We start from the raw sequence: 24,741 nt of genomic DNA on the forward strand, positions 1-24,741 counted from the left end.
CAGATAAACAAATAATTTTGTCGTATATGTCCCCAATATTGCATGGGACATACTTATACTAAAAAAAATTGTTGTTTATCTGAAATTCAAATATAACTGAACATCTTGCCCCCTCTCCCCAGTCACCAAATCTGGCTCCCTGGGGAATTCTCATTCCCCATCTCCTACCAGATCCACCCTGTGAACCAACTTGCAAGGGCAAGCTGGCTTGTCCAGAACAGAATTCGTGCAAAATAGCAGATTGAGAGGGGGTCTTCCCCAGCTTATTTCCTTCTATTCCAAACTGTTCATTCCTCATTCCTCTTTGCTGTGTGCCTTTCTCAAGACTGGTTAGTAGCAGGCCTATGGCAGCGGGCCCTTGGGTCTCCCCTGAAAACTCAGAGAGAAGAGGCAGCAAGGATGGCAGTGCCCAAGGCAAGCTGCTGGGAGTCCTTTCAACCTTTGCCATGGAGACACTGCACACACTGAGGGCTGTCTCTTCACTTGTGGCCAAATCAAACCTGCAGCCTACACACAGCCAAAGATTGGGTTTCTGAAGTGCTGGGGTTTTAGAAATGCCAGCGGAGTTGTACATATGCCTAGGCATCTCCTCTGGGTTTCCACTAGGAGACCAGAATTCCAAACATTCCCCACTCACGGGGTTTCTCCTGGTGTGGTCCTGGGACCTCCCAGACCCAAACCATATGTAGGCCTGGTTTTAAAAGCAAATGCTGAGGCCACTACCAGGACTGAGGTTTGCTGTATTGTCAGGTGTCCCTGTTACTCCACCTGGTGTAACGTAGGTATCCCTTCACACACACGCACGCACGCACGCACGCACGCACGCGCGCGCCTCTTCCATGTGGTTGGACATGTCCTATGAGGTCGGCCGGCACAAGGAAAACCAACAAACCCTTAATTAGGCCTTACTTACTTGTTGTGAATGATACCTGCAATTATTTACTAATTAAGTATTTTACATAAAGACATATGAAGGGGCTCAATATTTGATAATTATTTTTAGTAGAGAAGAAAGCTGGTCAGCATTTAGACCCTTGTGCCTGAGGTGTGAGATCATTTTTAAGCTACAAACTCCTTCCTGGAAGGCCGTAAGCAGAATTCCATCAGATTTTACTGACGTTTCCTCTCCATTCATAACCTTAGTGTCTGCACAGTGCCCTTAGCATCTATTAAAACCTGGCACACAGATTCCTGCTTTTTTGATGGGTGGCACGTGTGTGTGTGAGTGTGTGTGGTGTGTGTGTTTGTTTGATGTGTTCATCTCTTTTTCACTCTCAGGTCCAATTTGCTGAAATCACCCTTCCCAGTGGGGCCTTGCTCAAGACCCCTCTCTCATACCCAGCACTCTCTTCCTCCTCACCCCATTGTGTGTTTAGTGAATGGGAGAGGGGAACGCTGAGGCGTGCTAAGCTTAGCCAAGCCATTTGGACCCTATTGGGTTACGGAGCATCGGTTTACCTGGATTTGCACCGTCTGTTGCTATTGGCCTTCTGGCTGCAGGAGGAGTAAGGTTACAGCAGGAGAGGTCAGGAGGATTAGTACTGAGATACAGCATCGGCCAGTTGATAATTACTTCGGAGATCATGTCTCAGAAGAGAGTCTGGTCCCTCTTTCTGGCCTCAGAGAGAGGAAAGGCTGCCCTTTCCCCGTCCAGCCGGCTCCTCGCATTCTCTCTGCTAGTCCCTCCTGGATCATAGTCCTGTCCTTTCTTTATTAAAGTATAACTTACATACAGCAGAATTCAGCTTCTCTGGCGTGCAGTTCTGTGGATTTGGCAAAGGCATATAGATGTGTAACTACCAGCACAATCATGATATGGAACAGTTCCATCACCCTGAAAGATTTCCTCCTGCTGCCCCTTTTAGCCGACCTCTCCTCCTGCCTCCTGGCAACCACTGATCTGTTTTCAGTCCCTGCAGTTTTATCTTTGCCAGAATGCCACATAAATGGAATCATATAGTATGTAGCCTTTTGAGTGTGGCTTCTTTCACTCAGCATAGTGTATTTAAGACTCGTCCGTGTTGTGTGTTATCACTAGATTGTTCCATTTTATAGATGGGTAGTATTCCGTAAACATTCCTGCACAGATTTTTGTGTGAACATAACTTTCCATTTGATTTGGACAGATACCTAGGAGTGAGGTTGCTGGTCACATGGCAGGCATAAGTATGAGAAATGCCAGAATGTTTCCCAAGGTGGCTGTACCATTTTTCATTCCTACTAGCAAGGTATGAGAGTTCCAGTTGCTACACACTCTTACCTGTGCCAGTGTTGGCAGTTCTTTCTTCTTTTCTTTTCGCTTTCTATTTTATTTTAACCATTCTAATAGTGTTTAGTAGTATCTCATTGTTTGTTTTAAATTTGCATTTCCCTAATGGCTAATGATTTTGAGCATCTGTCTCTGTGCTTATTTGTCATCTTATATCTTCTTTGGTGAATTGTCTACTTAAATATTTTGCTCTTTTAAAAAGTGGGTTGTTGGTTTTCTTATTTTTGACTTGAGAGCTCTTTATGAATTTTGGGTACAAGTCTTTTTATTAGATATATGGTTTACAAATAATTGTTCCCATTCTGCTGCTTGTCTTTTCATTTTCTTAACAGTGTCTTTTGAAGGCAAATGTTCTTAATTTTGATGAAGTCTGATTTATCAATTTATCATTTCTTTTCTTTTATGGATCATGTTTTGCTGTGGTATATAAGAAATCTTTGCCTAACCCAAAGTCTTGTGTTTTCTTCTGGAAGTTTAATAGTTTTAGGTTTTACATTCAGGCCTGTGAACTGTTCTGAGTAAATTTTTGTATGTTTTGAGTTAATCATATGGGTATCCAATTTTTCTGGCACCGTTTGTTGAGAAGATTTTCCTTTCTCCATTTAGTTGCCTTTGTATATTTGTCAAAAATAAAGGTGTGATAAATGATTTGCAGATATTTTCTCCCATTCTGTGGGTTGTCTTTTCACTTTCTTGATGATTCCTTTAGAAGCACAGGACTTCTTAAATGTGATGAAGGGCAGTTTATCTCTTTTTTTATCTTTTATCATTTGTGCTTTTGGTGTAATGTATAAGAAGTCATTGCCTAATGTATAAGAAGTCATTGCCTAATCCTAGGCCCATTATTCCTATATTTTCTTCTAAGAGTTTTATAACTGTAGCTCTCATGTTTAGGTCTCTGATCCACTTTGAGTTAATTTTGTATATGGTATGAGTTATGAGGTACAACTTCATTTTTTTGCATGTGGATATGAAATTATCTCAGTATCATTTGCTAAAAAGACTATTCTTTTCCCATTGAATTGTCTTGATACTCTTGTTAAAAATCAGCAAACCATAAATGTAAGGGTTTATTTCTGGACTCTCAATTCTATTCCATTGATCTATATTTCTATCCTTAGGCCAGTACTGCACTAGATTAATTACTGTACTTTTATAGTCAGTCTTAAAATTGAGTAGTATGAGTCTTCCAACTTGGTTCATCTTCTTCAAAATTGTTTTGGCTATGCTAGTTGTTTTGCTTTTCCATATAAATTTTAGAGTCAGCTTGTCAATTTCTTTTTAAAACCCTGGTTGGGTTTTGATTATGATTACGTTGCATCTATACATCAATTTGGGGTGAATTGACATCTGAACAATACTGAGTTTTCCAATACATGCACATGGTATGTCTCTCCATTTATTTAGGTCTTTTAAAATTTCTTTCATTAGTGTTTTATAGTTTTCAGTGAACAGGTTTGCAATATTTTGTTAGATTTATGGATAAATATTTCATAGTTTTGGTGATATATAAATGGCACTTTAAAAAAATTTCACTTCTGATTGTTGCTTGCCTGTAGAAATACAGTTGGTTTTTTGTATATTGACCTTGTTTCCTGTGATCATGTATCTTTGTATTCTAAACTTGCTTATTAATTCTGGTAGCTGTTTTGGAGATTCTTTGGGATTTTCTACACAGACAAACATGTCATCTGCAAATACAGACAGTTTTATTTCTTCCTTTCCAATCTGTATGCATTTTATTTTTTTCTCTTATCTTATTGCATGGCCTCGGACCTCCAATATGAAGTTGAATACATGTAATGAGAGAGGACAATCTCGCTTTGTTCCTGATCTTAGGGGAAAACATTCAGTCTTTCACCATTAAGTATGATATTAGCTATATGTTTTTGTATATGCCATTGATTGGCATATACCAGGATTGAGGAATTTCCCTTCTATTCCTAATTTGTTAGGAGTTAAAAAAAAAAAAATCTTGTATAGGGACTTCCCTGGTGGTCCAGCGGTTAAGACTCCACGTTTCCAGTGCAGGGGACACTGGTTCGATCCCTGGTGGGGGAACCAAGATCCCAATGCTGCACAGTGCGGCCAAAAAAATAAAAAAATTAAATTAAACTAAAAATCTTGCATAGATGTTAAGTTTTGTCAAATACTTCTTCAGTAACTATTGAAATAACCATACGGTTTTCTATTTAGTCGGTTAATGTGGTGAATTACATTGATTTTTGATGTTGAAACAGCCTTCCATTCATGGCCATGTTGCATCATCATGCTGCATTATTCTGTCTGAGGGTAACTTTTCATATTCTCCTTTCCAGTTTCTCCTCACTCCTTTTTTTATCGTCCAGCACCTTCCTCTCACCTTTCAAAAGCTATCCCCTAAAGAGAACATTCTTCAGAATTCCCTGTAGTCTGCACCTTCACCTCCACCTCCTCATCTCCTTCTCTCTCCTTAGCCCTCTCTCAGTGGTCCCCAGCGACTTCCAGGAGGTGTGCCCTTGGGCTCTCCCTTCACAGTCATTGCATTGCTTCCTACTGCAGGCTGCAGTCTGTTTCTTCCCTGCCCTTGGGGGCTCTTCTTTCTGAGTCAGCTCTGCCTTGCCAGCCCCCAGCCTCATGTAGGTCTTTGTTCCCTCATGCTTTGGGCTTCAGTGGTAGCCTCCTGGCCCATCTCTCGACGCCCTGCATTCCTCTTGCCCCATGAACCTTCCTGAAGCCGTGTGCTCATCCTGCCATTCTTTGCTTCAGCAGTGTTCGTGGCTCCTGTTGTAGGATTGTGCCAGCACTTGTCAGCCTAACATTCAGATGCCTCTTCATTCTGGCTCCAGTCTGCCTTTCCAGCTCCAGCTCCTCTCTGTGGACTTGCCCTCAGGATCAGAGAGCCTGGGTTGTTTACTCAAGGACCCTGAGTACCTCGCAAGCCTGAGCTTCCTGGATGCCCTCTCCAGGGACGCCCTTTCTTACGTCTGCCAGCCTCGGCAAACATGGCCCTAACCGCAGGCCCAGGGAGCCCGGGCCTGCCCAGCGGTCTCTCCTCACTCTGTGCTCTCTTCCGCTCCCTCTTGCTTGGCATGAGTCAGTTTCTGCTTCCTGTTGCTGGTTCTCTGTCAGTCTTGACCGCTTATCTCCTCAACTGGACTGTAAGCTTCTGTAGAGCAGGGGTCTTCTTTGCTTGTGATAAATAGGTTGGGGTTTTTCTCTGCAGTGCGTTTACATAAGATGACAGTGGTAGGATTCGGGGGTGGCTGAGGTTGGGGTGGGGGCGCCGGGAGTGAGCAGCTGAGTTGGTGGAGCTGTGGAGCTGGTAATCTGAGTTTGCCCCTTCCCTGAAGGGTCCTCAGGGAGGCATCTGGAGGGGAGCCAGGAGGTGCTTGAGGGGAGCCCACAGTGTCCTTCAGCCAGAAAATCAGAATGTTTTGTGTAGCCGAGGAGAGAGCAAGACTGAGACGGGAGAGGAGAAGTCTCTTTCTGTGCATGGACTGGGACAGACATGGTATAGGATGTCTCCAGGGAAAGACGGCAGCACATCTGGTATGGAGCCCACATGGCTCTGGGCCTGAGAGCCTGGGTGGAGGTCAGGGCCACCTCAGAGCTGGACTGGGGAAAGCCTTCAGGTAGAATGCAGAGCAGAGCCAAGGACAGGACCTCTAGGTCCAGAGACACCCTGGAAGAAGAGTCGCTGCCAGGCAGCTGAAGTCCCAGAGGGAGGCCCTTTGGGATCCCAATAGACAAGTGGACTAGAGACCAGTGCAGGGCTCCTGGGGGCCGGAGGAGCCGCAGCGGGAGGCGCAGGGGTCGGCCTGGGCTCCCCTTCTGCAGTTGGGACTAAGAACTAAATGCTTGGAGGGAGTGATTGAGGTCTAGAAAGCTGAGCCTCTGTGTGGCTTCTGTCCGGTATGGCCTGAGGCAAGGGCAGGACCAGGATCTGTTTACCAGATACCCCAGGAGCTGTACCTGCCAAGAGAAGTTCTGAGCAAACAGTACCTTTGCCAGGACCTGGAATGTGCTATGTCAACCCTGCTTTTGTGGGTTGAGTTGTGTTTTCCCTTAGCTTTTCAGTAAGTATTGCTTTCAAAAGAATTGCAGCCTTGTCTCTGACCCGAGGGACAGTGGTCTTTCTCCACACACATCTCTGTCTGCACCGAGGAGGGCATCCATGAGGAGTGGGGGTAATGGTGGGTGCTTGCCAACAGGTGTGCTGGTGGGGTCGTCAGGAGGCCCTGGTGCTGGTGCAGAGAAAGAGATGAGACCTGTGTGGACACAGCCCTGCTGGCCAGGGACCTCATCCTTCCCTCAGTCCCCAGAGGACTTCACGCAGTGCTGGGTATCAGCAAGTATTTGCTTCTTGGAGCTGATTCCTGGGGAAGAGCCAGCTAAGGCCTCTCTGTGGAAGAGCAGCCCTTTGTCCTATGTGGACCCTGTGGCACTTTCAAACAATGAAACCCTGTCCCCCTCAAGGAGCCTTCCCTGCCGTGCCCTTGCTGCCCCCAACACACACAGCTCCGTCACAGCGTCCCCAAGACACCTAACCTTTTAGCCTTTGGTACCGTGGACGCGGCCAGTGCGAGTATTCAGTGACTCAGCATCCTTGGGGCCATATTCTGTCACAGGCCAGCCAAGCTTTAGCCTCTGAGGACATCAGAGAGCCTGACTGATGACACTTGGCTACTCCCAGCAGTTGGCTGCGGGTGGGTGCCCTTGGCATTTGTTTGCGGGCAGCTAGGTGTGCGTTTGCAACCGTGGGGCCCGGGGGGCTCCGAGCTCTGGGACTGGGAGGGTCATGGCTGAGGCTCCAGTGCCTGGTGCCTGCTCCAGGCCTGAGCTCCGTGTCCTCCTCTCTCCCTCTGCAGCTTGTCTCCAATGTCCTCATTTTCTCCTGCACCAACATCGTGGGCGTCTGCACCCACTACCCGGCTGAGGTCTCCCAGAGACAGGCCTTCCAGGAGACCCGGGAGTGCATCCAGGCTCGGCTGCACTCGCAGCGGGAGAACCAGCAGCAGGTGAGTGAGGCCCTCCTGCCCTGAGCACAGCTGGCAGGGAGCCTGCCTCGGCCCAGCTGCTGCCTGCCCACCAGCTGTGCTCAGGGCAGCTGTCCAGCCCCGCCTCCCTGGGGGGGGTGCCCAGCCTATGGGGAACGTTTCCCCTGGAGGGAGCCCAGCGTTCCTGGCTCTGTGGGAATGCTCTAGGGGCGGCTCTGGAGCACCAGCTCTAGCCCTGCCCTTGCCTGTTGCGTCCTCAGTCTCCCTGGGGTTTGCAAGCAAACCAAGCAGCTCGGGCGGCAGGAAGCAGCCCTCCGCCTCTCCCCCGGGGCTGATGAGTTGGGGTGGTGAGAGCATCAGCCTTCCCTCCTGGGATCAAGGTGCCCGCCAGGCGAGGGAGGAGGGGGGAGGAGAGGAGACCAAGCTGTCAGCCTCTGTGACACCCTCACTAGGCACTTCCTCTGTGATGATCTCTGGGGTTTGGTTAGTTCAGAGAAAGGAAGACGACTGTGTCTCACCCTAACCCTCACCCTCAGGAGACTCCTGGGCCGGTAGGCAGGCCATTCATGCAGCTCAGATTCGGGGGCTTCTCCCCGTGAGCCCCGGGCAGAGGGACCTGCCTCTGTGTACTCCTCTGGCTGAGGCGGGGCAAGGACTGAGGACTTGTCAGGGTTCCCTACCTGGCATCCTGGGGGTGTCCTGTTTGGGGTTCAGGTCTGGCTGGCTCACCACTGTGTCTTCTCCTGTGTGTGAACCAGATAGAAGTTGGGATCTCTGAGACTGTGCATGGCTCCCAGACAGCAGGCCCGGAGGGAGACCCCGGGGGAGAGTGGGCAGGTCAGCAGGGTGCTGGGGCTCCCACTGGACTTGGACTCGTCCCGGCTCTCAGAGATAAGATTACTCCAGAGCGGAGGGGCCTCCCTCTCTTCTTAGGTTTGTGTCTTGCCAAACCCTGCACGAACACTGGAGGAGGAGTCCTCTTCTGTGCTGCACACCGTGTCGGCCGACGACAGGTGTAAACACGGAGGTCTGCCTTCAATTGTGAGGACAGGGAACCGGAGGCCTGGACGGCAGTAGTCATCTGTGCCCTCCCGCCCAGCCCGGCGTGTGCACTGTGAACACCCCACGAGCACAGAGTTTGCCACAGTGTGAGGGCCTCTCTGCCTCTGTCTGGATTCAGCCCACGGCTGGTGACATCCAGATGGCTGTGCCGGGGCGAGAGCTCTGCTGAGCTTCTCCAGGCCCTCCCCCAGTCACCATCTGCCCCTGCTTCCCTTCCAGCCCCGCGCCCGGCCGCTGTGCCTGGCTAAGTCCCCAGCTCAGGCTGTCCAGTCTGAGGCCTGGCCTTCCCATGTGCTCTCTTAGCCCCATCTGGGCTCCAGGTCCAGCCTCTTGAATGAAACCTGTTCCCAGGGGTGTCCCTGAGTCTTCCCACGGTCTCTTCTTGACAAGCTTACCTCACCTCTCTGCACCCTGCTCACCCCCAAGCTCCTACCTGCCTCAGAAGCCCCCCTCTCATCCCTGTTCCAGACCCCAGCATCTCTCACGTGAGATCAGGATACCTTCCTTCCCCTCTGGATTAGGGAATGTTCCCCCTCACTCCTGGGTCCTGTCCCTTCTCCAGTAAAATTAGCATTTACAGGGCTTCTCTGGTGGCGCAGTGGTTGAGAGTCCGCCTGCCGATGCAGGGGACACGGGTTCGTGCCCCGGTCCGGGAAGATCCCACATGCCGTGGAGCGGCTGTGCCCGTGAGCCATGGCCGCTGAGCCTGCGCATCCGGAGCCTGTGCTCCGTAACGGGAGAGGCCACAACAGGGAGAGGCCCGCGTACCGCAAAAAAAAAAAAAAAAAAAAAATTAGCATTTACAGTGCCTCACAGTTTACTTGCACTGGCCCTGGCCAGGCTGGACATTCCAGAAATTCCACAGGGATTTGGGGGAGAAAATATGTTTGCCATACCATGTTTCAGGCCAAGGTACTGGGGAGGGGAGGCATGCTTCCAGGGGACAGGACTCCTCACCGAGCCGGGGCCCAGAGTCAGGCCTCCCCTGCCCTCTGCAGGAAAGGACGCTCTTAGATCTGAGGATGCTCCCAGGTGCCCCCTGACGAGGGGACTCAGCACTGTTCCCCAGCCAGCCCCTGCCCACTCGTCCTGGCCTCAGCCCCAGAGCTAGTTATAAATGTAGGAGGGTCTCTCATGAATCTATACAATTTGTAGCCCACTTTCTCCCAGTCATCCTGTATTTCCACAGAATTGTCCTTTAGCTTGTATTGATATTTTTATCACCAGCAGCTGTTCACTGAGAGTTCAGTAAATATGAAACGGCCTTTAATGGCCGTGTGCACTGATGTCTGGGGTGGCCACACCAGCCCACAGAGAGCACCATTCCTCACTAGTCCACTAGAGTTTGCTAAGCATAAGGCTGTCAGCTCTGGAGCTGAACAAGACGCAGTTCCCACCCTCAGGGAGACCACAGTAACAGACCATTGACATTGAAATGCAGAGTGATCAGGGGGTCTGTAAGAAGGCCCAGGGTGGCAAGGGGATGCTGGAAGCTGGAGCCAGGACCCTCCTCCTGGGAGAGGGCTGAGCCTGAGGTAGGTTAGCAGCACTACTTGAGGATGGTGATTCTAGTTGAGGAGCAAGGCCTTGACCTTCGTGATCAGGAGGACGGGGGTGCCATGGACAAAGGCAGGGAACTTGAGAAGAAGGACCATCGGGGGCATGGTGAGCATGGTGTGGGCATGATGTCATCTGCTGGTGGCAAGACATAAGGCGGGCAGCCGGCCGAGGCAGTGGGTGTGGGAGGTGAGCAGCGGAGGCGCTGATGGAAACCTTGCTCCCAGAGGCCAGGAGGAGGGAGGGGAGCAGCAGAAGAGTCTTAGGGCCACGTGAGAGAGCGGCCCAGCTTCCGGTGCTGAAGGAGTGGAGAGAGAATGAGGACGGCTGGAGACCGCCAGGAGGAAAGGCTGCAGATGAGAGGATTCGTGAGCGAGCTGGCAGAGCTCCTGGTGTGGGGAGGGGGCTACCGAGGGTGCAGGTAGAGATTGGACCTCTTGGAGCAGGCAGGCCCCGGAGGAGAACACAGAAAGGGGGCCAAGTCCAGACCCCATCAAGGGCTGCCGTGACCCTACCCAACTTCACAGGGTGGCCCTGGCCCCTCTCCTGGCTTTTCTCCAACCTCCCCTTCAGCCGGTCTTAATTTCTTGGTTTCTCAGTCGGCAAGCTTTCCCATCCTCCTGGGCCACCATCCCCTACGTCGAAATGGAGCCCCCTCCTTCACAGGTCATCCTCTGGTGCCCACGAAGCCTTCTGTGACCACCCTGCTTCTCCCCAGCCGGCGTCAGGTCACCCTGCTCAGTGCCGTGTAGTACCTGTAGCCCCACAAGACTGGGAATTTGGGAAGGAGGAACTTTGCCCGTCTTGTTCACGGTTATCACTCCTGGCACCCGGCATGACGCCAGGAACATGGGCAGTGCTCAGTGAATATTTGGTGACTGAACGAATCTCATCGAGAGCTCCCGACAACCCCATCCCTATTTATAGATAAGGGACTGGAGGCTCAGAGAAGTTCAGTCATTTGCCCAAAGTCTCAGGTGACACCCAGGATTCTGACCCCAGGTGCCTGGTACTACAGATTCACCAGGAGTACTTTTCCCCAGGTATGCGGAAGAACCAGGAGCTGTCCCAGGGAGATGGGGGCCAGGTAGCCCTGGGGCATGACTCCACACCCAGCACATACAAGCGTTAGCTCCATGAGTTTCCGGAGAGCCTGAAAAGTTTTCCAGGGCCCTGTGGGTGGGGGCTCAGGTGGGGAGGAGTGAAGCCTGGGGAGGGGAGGGGACTGCCAGGCACGGGGAGGAGCTGTGATGAAAGCATCTGCTTCCCTCCCCAGGAGCGGCTCCTGCTGTCTGTCCTTCCCCGTCACGTTGCCATGGAGATGAAAGCAGACATCAATGCCAAACAGGAGGATATGATGTTCCATAAAATTTACATCCAGAAACATGACAACGTGAGGTAGGGGTGAGGCTGGGGGGCAGAGGAAGGGTGGGAAGACTGAACCCCAAAAGAGGTGGCATGTCCCTTCCCTCCCCTTCACGAGGGCACAGCCCAGCGGGGTGGTCTGGTGGCTTTGGAACGTGTGTTGTCTGGGGCACCCCAGCCCTGCCCCTCTAGGTCTGTTAAGTGAATTAGTATCGGTGGGGAGGAGGTGAGGCTGCAGCAAGGAGGAGGAAGGAGAAAGCAGCACCACCAGCTCTTGGGGAAACTCCTAGCCTAACAAGGGAGACAGAAAGTACAGACTTGGGACCCACATGTCACCATCATTGTCTCAATCTTCACCACCATCCAGCAGCCTCCATGCCTTCTAAGCCAGTGTGTGCCAGGCACCGTACCAGCATCATCCACCTCGCTGCTAATCCTGTCAGGAGGCTGACACCCTGCAGGGTGGGGACCCTTATTAACATCCCTTGTTTAGGGATTGAGCTCAGAAGGGCTAAGACCCCCGGCCAAGGTCACTCAGCCAGGAGTGGTAAAGCGGTGTGTGCCCAGGTCGGCCCACCTTGAAGCCCACGCTCCTTTTAGTGCGTGTTTGTGGCTTCCCTAGACGGAAGCTCTGACAGCAGGGACGAGCAAACAGATGTAGATTAACAGAGTGCAAAATCTGCCTCTGTGTTCCATGGGGACATGAAGCGATGCAGTGGCCTTCATCCAGCATGGCTTCCTGGAGAGCCTGCTAATTCTCCCACATGCCCAGAAAAGGAGCTGCTGCGTTTGCCTTCGAGAGGGTTGCTTCCTCCCTGGGCGAGTTTTCCTAGGACCCATGAGTCCTCTAAGGTCGGTGTAAAGAGGACATTTTGGAGGTTTGGGCTGAATTTTCAAGTTTGGGTTAAAGAGAATAATACAAATTATTGCGCGTGGGTGCACGTGCCCGCACACACAAATACACACATTCGAGGTGAGGCTGATGGCAGCAGGAGTGGGGAGGGCATGTGTTGTCTTGCAGAGTGGACAGAGCTGCCCAGTCCCCAGGGTGCCCCGGAATCCGACACTGCCGATTCTGCCCATGTGTCCTCCATCCAACTCCCAAGACAGATTTGAAGCCTTTGGGAGAAAATAGTACCTGGACAATATATCTGTCCTCAGTTTTCAGAGTAGCCCAGCCGCATGACGCCCACCCACACTCCACTGTCAGGCAGGGAGAGTGTGGCCAGCAGCAGCCTCGGACTCTCAGGAAGAAAGCTGCCCTGGCCGAGTCTCCACGCCGAGGAGGTGTCCCGAGGGGCTGCGGGCTCACCTCAACAGGGAGGTGGGGTCCGGGCCTCAGTAGGTGGTGCTGATGCGAGGTCTCCGTCCTCGGCTCGTCACATCTGCCTCTGTCCTCACGTGGTGGAATAATCACTAGCAATAGTTAACGCTTGTATAGAGCTTTCTTTAACCCAAGCACTGTTCTAAGTGCTTTTGTGTATTCGCTTAATCCCCACAACAAATATAAGAGGTTGGTACTATTATTATCTCCTTTTAACAGGTGAATAAACAGGCACAGAGATTAACTTGTCCAAGATCCATGACTGGTTAAGTGAGGGAATTGCCCCCAGAAAGCATTTTGGTATTGGAGTTTTTACCTGGTCTGACTACTTGACAGATTTATTTCATACGCCCGCAGAAGGGGTTTGTGGACGACTCTGTAGGAAGGAGGCTTGAGGAGCCCTCAGGGAAGAGGGACTCAGAGGAGAGGAGGAGAGAGGTTTGGCTTCCCACCTGCGTGTGTGCGACTCAGGAGCCACGGGGCCTTTCCTGCCTGCTGGCTGCCCCTCAAATCTGGGGGGCCCCACCTTAGGACATGTAAAGAAACAGCCTTATTTATCTGAACAAGTCCCAGAGGTCCAAAGTTCAGGTGGGAAGGAGTGACCCGCCAGGTGGTCCCAGCACATACAAACCCCTGAGCTCCGCCCTTCGGAATTTTCTCTCTCGGTCCCGTCTTCACCACGCTGCTGGCCCTGGCATGGCTCTGTTCCAGGCAGAGCATGGACAGAAGGTGCTTTCCTTGATTGCTCTTAGCACAGCAGAGCTTTCAGCAGATTTACTAAACTAAAAAGTGGAACCCAAAGGAAATCCAGAAAATTCACCACTCAGGAACCGTCTGGCGTTCAAGGCACAGGTTCTCAGCCTGGCTTGGCTGGCACGGCTGCCACGTCTGGCCTCCTCTGCATCTCTGTCCAGTACCTTGCCCTCTCACCCCTCTGTCCTCCCAAATGGGGGGCTTCGTCTCACTTCCCGTCCCTCTGGTGCTGGCTCTTGGGCCCACAGCCCTCCAGCAAAAGGGTTTGGTCAGAGAGGCTGACTCAGGCCTCTTCCGCAGTGACTGCCCTACGGAGTGGCCCACGCTCTGGGTGACACCCCCTCACCCCTCCACTCCCACAAAGGCTGTGACTTCGGGTCAATACGAGAATCACAGGAGTGGCTAGAGCATCGGCACGGCAAGAATCAGAATCAGACCCCAGCCATGGGGGGTGGGGATTGTCTGTTCTAGAATGCGCTCAGGATCAATAAGAGCAATCAGGAAAGAGATGAAAGGACAGAAGACCTAAGATGCCATCATTTTCACGGGGACAGACATAATTCTGGCTCTGAAATTGCCAGGACTAGGGGTGGCTGGTACACATCAGAGGCCAGCCGCAAGCAATCATATGCAAATATCCCGCTGGGGCCCCTTCCCTGTTTCATCAGCCTCCGCGTGCTGCTCTTGGTGGAAACACATTGCTTGCTCTGGTCTCTGGTTTGGGGCTGAACCTTTGGCTTGGGTTGGGGGTTGAGTAGTAGGTGGAGGGATGACATCACAGTGTAGAAATGCACTTTGGGGCTTGACTCAGGGTCCAGTGGTTAACCCTGGGGCCCTAGGCAAGGCGGCCCTTCATGTCATTCTGGCTCTGCTGTGTGGCCAGGGCAAGTTACAGGCATTGAGCCACTCTGAACCTGTTTCCTCATCTGCATAATAGGATAGGAGAAGTACCTACTTAACAGGGTTTGTTAAAGAGGAAATGAAGGGCTTCCCTGGTGGCGCAGTGGTTAAGAATCCGCCTGCCCATGCAGGGGACATATGTTCGAGCCCTGGTCCGGGAAGATCCCACATGCCACGCAGCAACTAAGCCCGTGCGCCACAACTACTGAGCTGCGCTCTAGAACCCGCGAGCCACAAGTACTGAAGCCTGTGCACCTAGAGCCTGTGCTTCTCAACGAAGAGTAGCCCCCACTTACCGCAACTAGAGAAAGCCCGTGCGCAGCAATGAAGACCCAACGCAGCCAAAAATAAAATAAATCAATTTATTTAAAAAAAAAGAAAAACAGTAAATGAAATAATATGAGGAAAGCGCTTAGCACAATATCTGGCACAGAACAAGTGTTCACTAATTGGGAGCAGCTATTGTTACTGTTATTATTATGATTATTAAGACACTCCTATCAGCAAAGAAAGGCCTGGGGATTCTCAATCTGGAGTGGAAGGGTGATGAGTCACATTCGTCAATTCTCTGTGGAGTTGTAATATTTAGACAGGGTGACGACATGCTGTTCTCTAACCCCACTGAGAGCAAGGCCACAAGAAAAATAAATCAACTCTGAGGTGTGACAGTTTGGGCCTGGATCTAAGGGAGAGAAGAGACTAATGGGTGGCCAGAGAGTTTGGCCTGGGCAGGGAAGGGGGACAGACAGGTGCCCATCACTTTCCGTGGCCTCATTCTCCCCAGGCCCCGAGGAGGATCATTGCACAGTATACAATTCTCAGGATTCCGGGGGGCCTGTTGGATGCTCTGGTGCTGGGCTACCACTGGCTGTGGGTTGAGACAGGCCAGAGGCCAAGGAACCCGCAAGACCCCCGTGGAGCCCCCCAGATGCCTCTCCTGTCTGATGTGTCGGGTGGAGATGTTTCAGCCCCTTGCTGGACAGCTCAGTTGGGGCTGGGGCCATGGCTGGATTCAGACCTGTGACTTGAGAGCCCTCCTGCCTACCCTCCCCTCCCCCCAGACATCTGGCCCTGCTGCAGCCACAGCGCCAGGGTGAGAGGAGGGCCGTGCTGTCCCTACTCCTGGGACAAGGGCCTCCGGGACATGTCAGCGGAGGCTGTTCTGGGCTGGGGGCTCCTGGTGCTCTGCTCTGAGGGGAGGGAGATGGGGGTTGGAGGAAGGGACACCCAGAGAACGTACCACATGAGGGAGCAGAGTAAAGGTACTGATGCAGCCAGAACCCAGGTGCCACCGGGTTCCCCCTGCCAAGAGGTCACCATTGTGGAGGAAGATGAGTGTCTGTGTTGAGCAGGCTAGTTCACTCCCCGCTCTGCCACTTAGTAGCTGTGGGCACTTGGGCAGGTCACCTAGTCTAAGCCTCGGTTTCCTCATCTGTGACACGGGAATGGTGATGTCCTTCCATTCATCCATTCAGCAGAGGTTTCACCTCTACCTCCATCGCTGGGAATCACCAGCTGTGCTCTCAGACACTTAGCCAGAGGCAGGACCATGCTGGCAATGGCGGGGCGGCGGGGGGGACACTGTCTCTGTCATGGGGAAGCTCCTCTTCTGTTTGGGAGGACACACAAACAACAGGTTAATTAGTAAAATGGGGATGCATCACATGGGGAGTCGGGGTAGTGACCTGGCGACATGGACTTGGCATTCTGACAGAATACAGTGCTAGACAGCCCACCTCTCAGTCACTGAGGAGCAGAGCCTGTAGGAGGGGGGCCCTGGGGCTTCTTGCAGGGGTGCTGGAAGGGTAGGGCAGCTACAGCGTTCAGTGTGTAAAGCACCAGGCCCAGGAGGTGGCTGCACACTGCCCTGCGGAAGCAGAGCAGGCTCCTGGGCAGGCTACCAGGTGAGAGTCAAGGTCAGGTAACCCCAGAGGTTTCAGGAGGAAGGGAACACCCAGCCAGGCCTGAGAGGGTACTGAAGGGTCCCCTGCTTCCGCAAGGGTCCCTGCTGGATGAGAAAGACCTGTACCTGATTGGCCAGTACGCTGGAGCCCTTAGGTTTTACAGGTTGCAAATGGGGGGATCATTCCAGACTCTGCTCTCTGTGGGGGTGGAGAGAAGGCCACCTCCTCCAGGGGGCGCTGGTCCTCTGCTGAAGGAGTGCCGGGGCGGGGCGGGGTGCAGTCTTGACTCACTGGCTTGAATGAGAGCCTCATTCTCAGAGACCCAGGAGCCCTGTGGGCCTGGAGCTGGGGGCCTGGCAGAGGAGCTGCTGTCCCGGGGGTGGAAGTGAGGTTACACCTTCGCCTTACACAGGGTGGGTGTAGCAGAGTCTGGGGAGGGCTGCCCTTCCCCCGCCCTTCCCTTCTTTCCCTGTCTCTCCCCAGCCTCCCCCTTTTAAGGTTATCGGCTCCTCTCCTGTCTCCTTCAAGGGCTTGGCTGCGTCCCCAGGTCACTCCGGGCGTCTGGCTCAGCTACGGCGTGGTTCTGAATTATAATGACCACTCCGCAACGTCTGCGATGCTCTGATACCCGTGGGCGATTGTGCACCCTGTGGGCAGAGATTGAAAATGTTTACCTCCCCATGTCCCCAGCCAGCGGATGGACGAGAGGCGTGGCCCACAAACATGCAGCTTTCCTGTCTCCGGCTTGATATTAAGAAAAGTATTCTTTTCTTGTCATCTTCTGTATCAATTATAGATATAAGTGGTCTTATATTATCCTCTCATTCATTCCACAAACATTTATTGAGCTGCTACTGTGTGCCAGACATGACTCAAGAGTAGATGGAAAAGACACCATGCTTGCCCCTTAAGGAATATCCAGCCCTCACCAGTGAGGTAGGGCTGAGCCGGGTGCCCTGGGAACATGGCTGACGACCCAGCTGGAGCCACTGGGGTTGGGTCTTTTCTTTCAATCAGTCAATCAATTAATTATTTTTGTTGTGGTAAAATATACATAGTATAAAATGTGCCATTTTAACCATTTTAAGGGTACAGTTCAGTGGTATTAAGAACATTCACATTGTTGTGCAACCGTCACCACCATCCGTCTCTAGAAGTCTTTTCATCTTGCAGAACTGAAACTCTTTACTCATTAAATACTAACTCCCCATTCCTCAACTCCCCCCAGCCCCTGGCAACCACCATTCCACTTTCTATGTATTTGGCTACTTCCAGGTACCACATTTAAATGGGATCATCCAGTATGTGTCCTTTTGTGTCTTGCTTATTTCACTAAATGTCTTCAAGGTTCACTCATGTTATAGAATGTATCATGTTTTCCTTACTTTTTTAAGGCTGAATAATATTCCATTGTGTGTATTTACCACATTTTGTTTGTCTGTGCATCCGTAGATGGACACTTGGGTTTCTTCCATCTCTTGGCTATTGTGAACAGTGCTGCTATGAACATGGGTGCACAAATATCTCCTTGAGTCCCTGCTTTCAAACTTTTGGGTATATGCCTAGAAGTGAAATTGCTATATCACATGGTAATTCTATTTCTGACTTTTTGAAGAGCCCCATACTGTTTTCCATAGTGGTTCACGATTTTACCTCTGCACCAGCAGTGCACGAAGGTTCCAGTTTCTTCGCATCCTTGCCTGGGATTGGGTCTTGACAACAGACCTGAGTTTGTCCTGGGACACAGAATGGGGATCAGTGGGGAATGGAGCCAGCACTGCTCTGGACTCAAAATGGGGGGCCCCGGGGGAAACTAGAAGAGAGAGAAGTTGGGGCACAGGGGTCACTGACCAGTTAAACATGTCAGGCTGTCTTGGAAACAGCTGGAATCAGTTGTGCTTTGTGATTCTGATTCTAATAAGAATTCAGACCTAAGAAGGCTGATTCTGGGCAGGGTGAGTCAAAGAAGGCATCGTGAAGATGGAAGGGTTAGAATCTTCTTTCAGAAGGCCTGAAAGAAGAATGTGATTTATTTTCCATCTTTTAAAAATTAACACTTTTATTATACAAAGGATGTAGGTTCTTTATAGAAAAAGTGGAAAATAAGAGCAGCATGAGAAGAAAATCAAAAGCACCCATCTTCTCACCACTGAGAGGTCCCGACTGCGGCTTGGTTCTGGGGCAGTTCCCCTCCCTTCAGTGTTTCTCCTTTAGGAAGCGTTTCCCCAGACTCTGGAAACAGAAAGCCTGCAAGTGCCGTAGGGCTTCATTGTCTGGGTGGGGGGAGTAGGATTCGGTGGGCAGAAATAAGAGCGAGGCGCTGGGGCATTGGAATGGGGTCGGCAGGAGGCCCTGAGGCCGGCAGTGGGGATCCCAGGACATACCTTGATCCCAGACCCCCTGGACCTGGTCCTGGTGGTCAGGCTTGTCACAGAACCCTCTGCTTCCTGAAGGAAGGTGTCCCGTCTCTGTGGGAGTGGAGAGGGCACGGCTGTCCCAGGGCAGATTCTCCCTGTAGGTGGATGTGTACCAACACCCAGTGTGTTCAGCGTCCTCTCGCTGGCTTTCCCCCTTTGCCTCTCGCAGCCTGTGTCCTCAGGCTGGTCCTCTGGCTGCTCCCAGTTCAGATGCCCTGCTGATCGTTTTCCACCGCCCCTCAGAAAATGCCCAGTCATCTGGAGCCCATTCTCAGCTGGGTGTTAATAGGACCACACCTGACTGTGTTGCTCACCTAGGGCACGGCAGAAGCCCATTGACGCTCCTTTATCTTACAAGGGGCCTGGACCTGGGTGGCTTTCTGGGTGGTGGGGCTTGGAGCAAGTGGAGCGATGCTGAGGGGGCAGCCCTCTTGGTCCAGAAGAGACCCCTGGCTTGTGGCTGGGCTTCCCCGAGCTACACACTGGGGGCCTCCAGGGCACTTCCTGCCCTGCTTCCCCAGAACCTTCCGCTGCCTCTGGGCCCACAGTCCCAGGAGTTGGGCTGAGACCTTGCCATGATCCCTTCCCGGCCCCCACCCCATGACCTCTGTTTCCCCAGGCCCCTGCTCTTCCTGGGCCCACCTGGACGGATGGCTTGCTTCTTGGCATTTCTCAAGTTCCCTCTCTGTGCCAGGCAGGGAGTGCTGGAGTTCAGACGGGTGGGTTCTCATGCTGCTGCCCGCCCAGGCCCCTAGCTCCTGGCTGTTCAGAGATGCTATGGAATGTGGCTTCTGCACAGGAACAGGATCAGATGCCGGCAGTTCCATAAGTCCTAGAGCCTGTTGGCAGTGAGAGGGAGCAACAGTGAGGAAAGGCACTTAACCAAAACTGCACATGGGAAGGCTGAGCTGAAGCTGTGACAGAGCTGAAGGGCCTGTTGTGGTAATTGGGATGAAGAGCCTGCCCGCTCCTGCCTCTGGAACAGAATGCAGGCGACCATGAGTGATGGACGGCAGGCATTTAGGGAGGAGCGCACAGCCGGAGCGGGCCTACCCAGCTTCCGCAGACCCACCACGAGGTCCTGATCACGTTGCCAAGACAAGCTCTCAAGTGGGAGCTAATCGACGAATTAGTACCTTGCCACGTGTCTGGGCCCCGCGCTGTTGTAAAATGGCCTTCGGAATTACCAAGGAGCGGATCAGGCAATGTTGGCCAGCAGAACAGACAGCCTGCCGTTGGGTAAGCCTCGTAAAACAGAGGAGCCTCCAGAAGTGACAGACACGAAGCAGAATCCTCCCCCGAGGAGGCAGAGGAGTGTGACTTTGCCTGTGACAGGAGGTGGGGGAATGTGGAGGTGGCAGAGTCTCCACCAGCGTGGAGCAGAGGCTGCAGGGCTCAGACGTGGGACCTGTCCCAGCTCCGCACCAGCTAGAAGCCTTGCTTGGAGCAACCTGCTCCCTGGCTGCTGGTCTCTGTCACACCACCTGAAGGAAGGGAACCAGCAACCTGCCCCTCCCTGATTCCTCAGTAGCTGTCGAAAGAACTTCTTTTACGGAAGAATAGGTCCCAGCAGATTGGAGGGAGGGTCAGCCTTTCTTTTTGTTTTCTTTTTAAATTTTAATTAATTTATTTATTTTTTGGCTGCACTGGGTCTTCGTTGCTGTGCGCGGGCTTTCTCTAGCTGTGGCGAGCGGGAGCTACTCTCCGTTGCAGTGCGCGGGCTTCTCGTTGCAGTGGCTTCTCTTGCTGTGGAGCATGGGCTCTAGGCGCGTGGGCTTCAGTGGTTGTGGCACGCAGGCTCAGTAGTTGTGGCTCACGTGCTCTAGAGCGCAGGCTCATTAGTTGTGGCCCACAGACTTAGTTGCTCTGCGGCATGTGGGATCTTCCCGGACCAGGGTTCGAACCCATGTCCCCTTCTTTGGCAGGCAGATTCTTAACCACTGCACCACCAGGGAAGTCCCAGAGGGTCAGGCTTTCTAAGGCACCTGGAGGTCCCGTCCACATGGATGTTGTTTCCGATGTCCTCTGGCACAGACTAGGAAGATGCCTGGCCTCCATCACTATTCTACCGTTTTTTCCGTGAACACTGCTGGATATCTGCTGGGTGCCAGGCCCGGGGCTCCCCACACTCGTGTCTCAGATAACGTGCTTGGGACCTCAAGAGGCCCAGTGGGGTAGAAGGAAGAGCTACTAGAGTTACTGGTCCTGCCTCTTCCTTGCTTTATACTATGAATATTCTCTTCCATTCAACAAATACATATTAGACACTGTGTGGGTTGAACTGTGCCCTCCTAAAAGATACGTTGAAGTGCTAACCCCTCGTATCTGTGAATGTGACCTTATTTGGAAATAGGGTCTTTGTGGATGAAATCAAGTTAAGATGAGGTCATGCTGGAGAGGGTGGGCCCCTGATCCAATATAAGTGGTGTCCTTATAGGAAGAGGAAAATGCCATGCAAAGACACAGATACGCATGGACAACGCCTTATGGGGACAGAGACATGTTGGAGTGACACAGCTGCAAGGTGAGGAGCACCAGGATTGACAGCCACCACTGGAGGCAGGAAGAAGAAAGGAGGGGTTCTACCCAGAGTCGCAGAGGAGCGTGGCCCTGCCGACACCTTGACTTCAGACTTCCAGCCTCCAGGACTGGGACAGAATAAATTTCTGTTGTCTTAAGCGGCCCAGCTTGTGGTACTTTGCTATAGCAGCCCTAGGAAACTAACAGGCACCTACTATGTGCTGTGTATTGAGCAGTTACTCTGTGTGCCAGACATTGTACTAGGGGCCGGGATGTGGTATTGAAAGAAATAGACTAAATCCCTACTTCAGGACTTCCCTGGTGGCGCAGTGGTTAAGAATCTGCCTGCCAATGCAGGGGACACGGGTTCAAGCCCTGATCCGGGAAGATCCCACATGCTGCGGAGCCACAACTACTGAACCTGCGCTCTAGAGCCCGCAATCCACAACTGTTGAGCCCATATGCCACAACTACTGAAGCCCGCGTGCCTAGAATCTGTGCTCCGCAACGAGAAGCCGCCGCAATGAGAAGCCTACGCACCGCAATGAAGAGTAGCACAACAAAGAGTAGGCTCCGCTTGCCACAACTAGAGAAAGCCCATGCACAGCAACGAAGACCCAATGCAGCCAAAAACAAAAGAACAACAAAAAATCCCTCCTTCAAAGACTACATTCTAGTGGGGAGAGGCAGACAGGAGCGTGATAATAAATAACAACAACAATAATAAATAATATATTAAATGGTGAAAAGTGCAATGGAGAAAAATACAGTAGATAAGGGACTTAGACATATGGGAGGGGTTGTAGATTTAAATAGGGTGGAGGAAGCCTTGAGAAGGTGACATTGAAACCAGTACCCTGGTTCTCAACCCTGGCTGCGTATTAGAGTCACCAGGGAAGATTACAATAAAACAAAACAAAACAGAACAGAACAAAACCAGTCAACAGCAGAGCCCCACCCCAGGCCGATGAAGTCCGAATCTCTGGGGATGGGGCTCCGGGACTTCTCCATATAAAAGCTCCAGGGGGATTCTGATGGACACCAGCTCTGAGAACCACTGGTCTAGCAGATGAAAGCTGCAGTGGAGAATGTGCTCTCCTAGGCCCAGCCAGGTCCCTGTGGAGAAGGAGAAGGGTTGCAGGTCTGCCCATGTCCACACGTGGCAGGCAGAGGCCATCCTGGCTGAGTGGCTAGGTGAGCTCAAGCAGCTGCAGGGCTCAGGGCTCAGTGAAGCGAGGCCCCCGAGCCCTGGTCCACACATGTTTGCCTAGTGCTTCTAGGGGCGGCCCGTGCTTTTCCTCCTGCCCTCTTCTCCCTGGCTTGGTGCTGTGGGTCACCCTGCCCAGTAGCGTTCCTGCCTCTGCCGGGTTTGGAGATTTTTTTTCCTTCCCACTATGGGGGGGGGGGTCTCATCAGCCCCCAAAGCCAGGCTTCTGCTCTGTAGCCTGGGACCCAGTGTGGAACAGCTGCTGGGCCTGGTGCCTGCGGCTTTGCATTCGAAATACTGACACTTACTAAAGGTGTTCTTGACTCCGGAGCAGCCCTCTTGACCCCAGCTCCCCTTGGCTTTGATTATCTAAGTTAAAGAAGAATTTCCAGAACAACTGTGTCATGGTGCTTTCACGTAGACCAGGAGAGACCTTTCCCTTCTTCCCGGGTGGGGTGGGGCTCCTGAGAGACCGAGAGCCAGGGAGGTGGCTGGTGGGCTGGGCTAGGGGTCTGAACATCCTTGGGGAGCCGGGATCAGCGTCTGGAGCATGGCCGCTTCCCTTCATGTGCTTCTCTCTCACCAGTGTGGATGCCCACAGACTCCCCCGGGTGGGGTTCTGAGCCTGTCTGCCAGACACCAGGCATCAAAGCCTGATGGGGCGGGGGGGCTTCCCTGGTGGCGCAGTAGTTGAGAGCCTGCCTGCCTATGCAGGGGACACGGGTTCGTGCCCCGGTCCGGGAAGATCCCACATGCCGCGGAGCGGCTGGGCCTGTGAGCCATGGCCGCTGAGCCTGCGCGTCCGGAGCCTGTGCTCCACAACGGGAGAGGCCACAGCAGTGAGAGGCCCGCGTACCGCAAAAAAAAACCCAAAAAAAGCCTGATGGGGGCTCTGGCTCCCTTTCATCTTCTGAGCCCCGGCCCCGTGGCTGCCACTCCGGAGCAGCTTGTCTGGTTTCTGAGTCCTGTGGGCTGACAGTCTCTCCTCTCTGCTCCTCCTCCTTACCTTTCCTTCCGTCCCCCTCACTTGTCTCCTCTCTTGCCAGCTCCCCCATTTCTCCCACCCTCTTTGGCTTTCCTCCTGCACTTGTCTGCTGGTCTGAACTGGGGTCCGGATGGCCAGAGGAGCCTCGGAGCCGGGAAACAGCACTGGGCTCGGGGCCTGGGGGCTGCCCTCCTGTACTTTTCTTGTACTTGCCTAGCCCAAGCCCCGAGATGCGCTCCCACTTCCCCTCGTGTAAGCTGGTGCAGAGCGTGTCCCCTCACGATGGAGTCCTGTACTTGCCCGCCTACGGCAGCCCACACCTGTCCCTCCACCTCCCTCTGCCCCGTAGACAATGCCCGACCAGTGACCTGTGCTTTTACTCATTTAAGATGACTGTGGGGCCAACAGACAGCCTAGTACTTATTGGCTTAACTCCTGGATCGTGGACCCACACGAGCCTGTGTGGCCTTGGGCAGGTGACTCGACCTCTCTGTGCCTCAGTTTTCTTACCTCAAAAAGGATTCCAACCTCAAAGGGTGGTTGTGAGGCTTAAATGAGTTCATACATGTAAAGTGCTTAGAACAATGTCCAACTATTTTAAAATGTAGGTGTTATTATTATCCAGGTATGGTGAGGCCAACAGATCAGGAGACGGCTGCCATTGAAAAGATAGTTTGTTACTCACAGGTCCCGAGAGGAGAGGATGCGTTACGCCATGGGCTGAGGGGCACCCGGGGAAGCACAGGGGTCAGTGAGGAGGCAGCGTGAGGGGAAACGTGGGCTAGAGCCTCTGTTGTGGTTTCTGCAGGAAGGAATGGGTGAGGCAGGGTAAGCAGGCTTGGGATTGGCTAGTTTGAATAATGTCGGTGGGCTCTGAGGCGTAGGACTGTCCGAGTTACCTGGCACTTGTCCCTGGGGTGAGTAGGGCAGGGGAGTGGTGGGCCAGGGGTGGGAACCTGACTGGGGTGGGAGGCTCTGGACTCCAAGGCGAGTGGTTGACCATCTCTAGGAACTGGCTGGCCTGGGAGAGGCAGGCTCCCCAGGTCAGGAAGACCCCGGATGTCAGACAGCAGAATGAAAAGATATGCTTAATGCATGAACACACATTTTCCAAATAAAATGACAAGGCGTGTTTAGTTCTACACTCTAATTTGAAGCGAGACTGTCGGTCCGGAGCCTCGGGAGCCGCGTGGATCAGAGGAGAGAGCAGAGGCCGTGGGGAAGAGCCCCCAAGCTACCGTCCGTGGCTCTTCCCCAAGGCTCCTCATCCTGGGATGGGCCCACCGGGCCCCCCTTCAGGGCTGCCTGGAGGGCTCAGTGAGGTGGCAGGTCAGAAACCCCAGTCCCCGTGCCCAGCCACCAGGAGTATCTCAGCCCACAAGGGTTAGTACATTTCTGTGTCCATTTTAAGAAAAAACTCTTGGGGCCCTTACACATTCTGGCCCTGGGGCCTCACCTCGTAGTCTGTTTGGAAAGAAAAGACACGTTCAGTCTCGGGA

The 24,741-nt window shown here is 52.7% G+C and overlaps 1 protein-coding gene across 1 annotated transcript in view; it reads left to right on the forward strand.

Annotated features, from left to right (window-relative positions):
* The window catches only part of ADCY5 (adenylate cyclase 5), a 155,939-nt gene that overhangs the window by 79,870 nt on the left and 51,328 nt on the right, over nucleotides 1-24,741 (forward strand). The window contains exons 2-3 of the mRNA XM_067738686.1: nucleotides 7,120-7,269; nucleotides 11,144-11,265. Coding sequence (XP_067594787.1) covers nucleotides 7,120-7,269; nucleotides 11,144-11,265 — 272 coding nt within the window. The remainder of the gene's footprint in view (nucleotides 1-7,119; nucleotides 7,270-11,143; nucleotides 11,266-24,741) is intronic.

Source organism: Pseudorca crassidens, chromosome 5 (genome assembly GCF_039906515.1).
Source record: "Pseudorca crassidens isolate mPseCra1 chromosome 5, mPseCra1.hap1, whole genome shotgun sequence".
NCBI lineage: Eukaryota > Metazoa > Chordata > Mammalia > Artiodactyla > Delphinidae > Pseudorca > Pseudorca crassidens.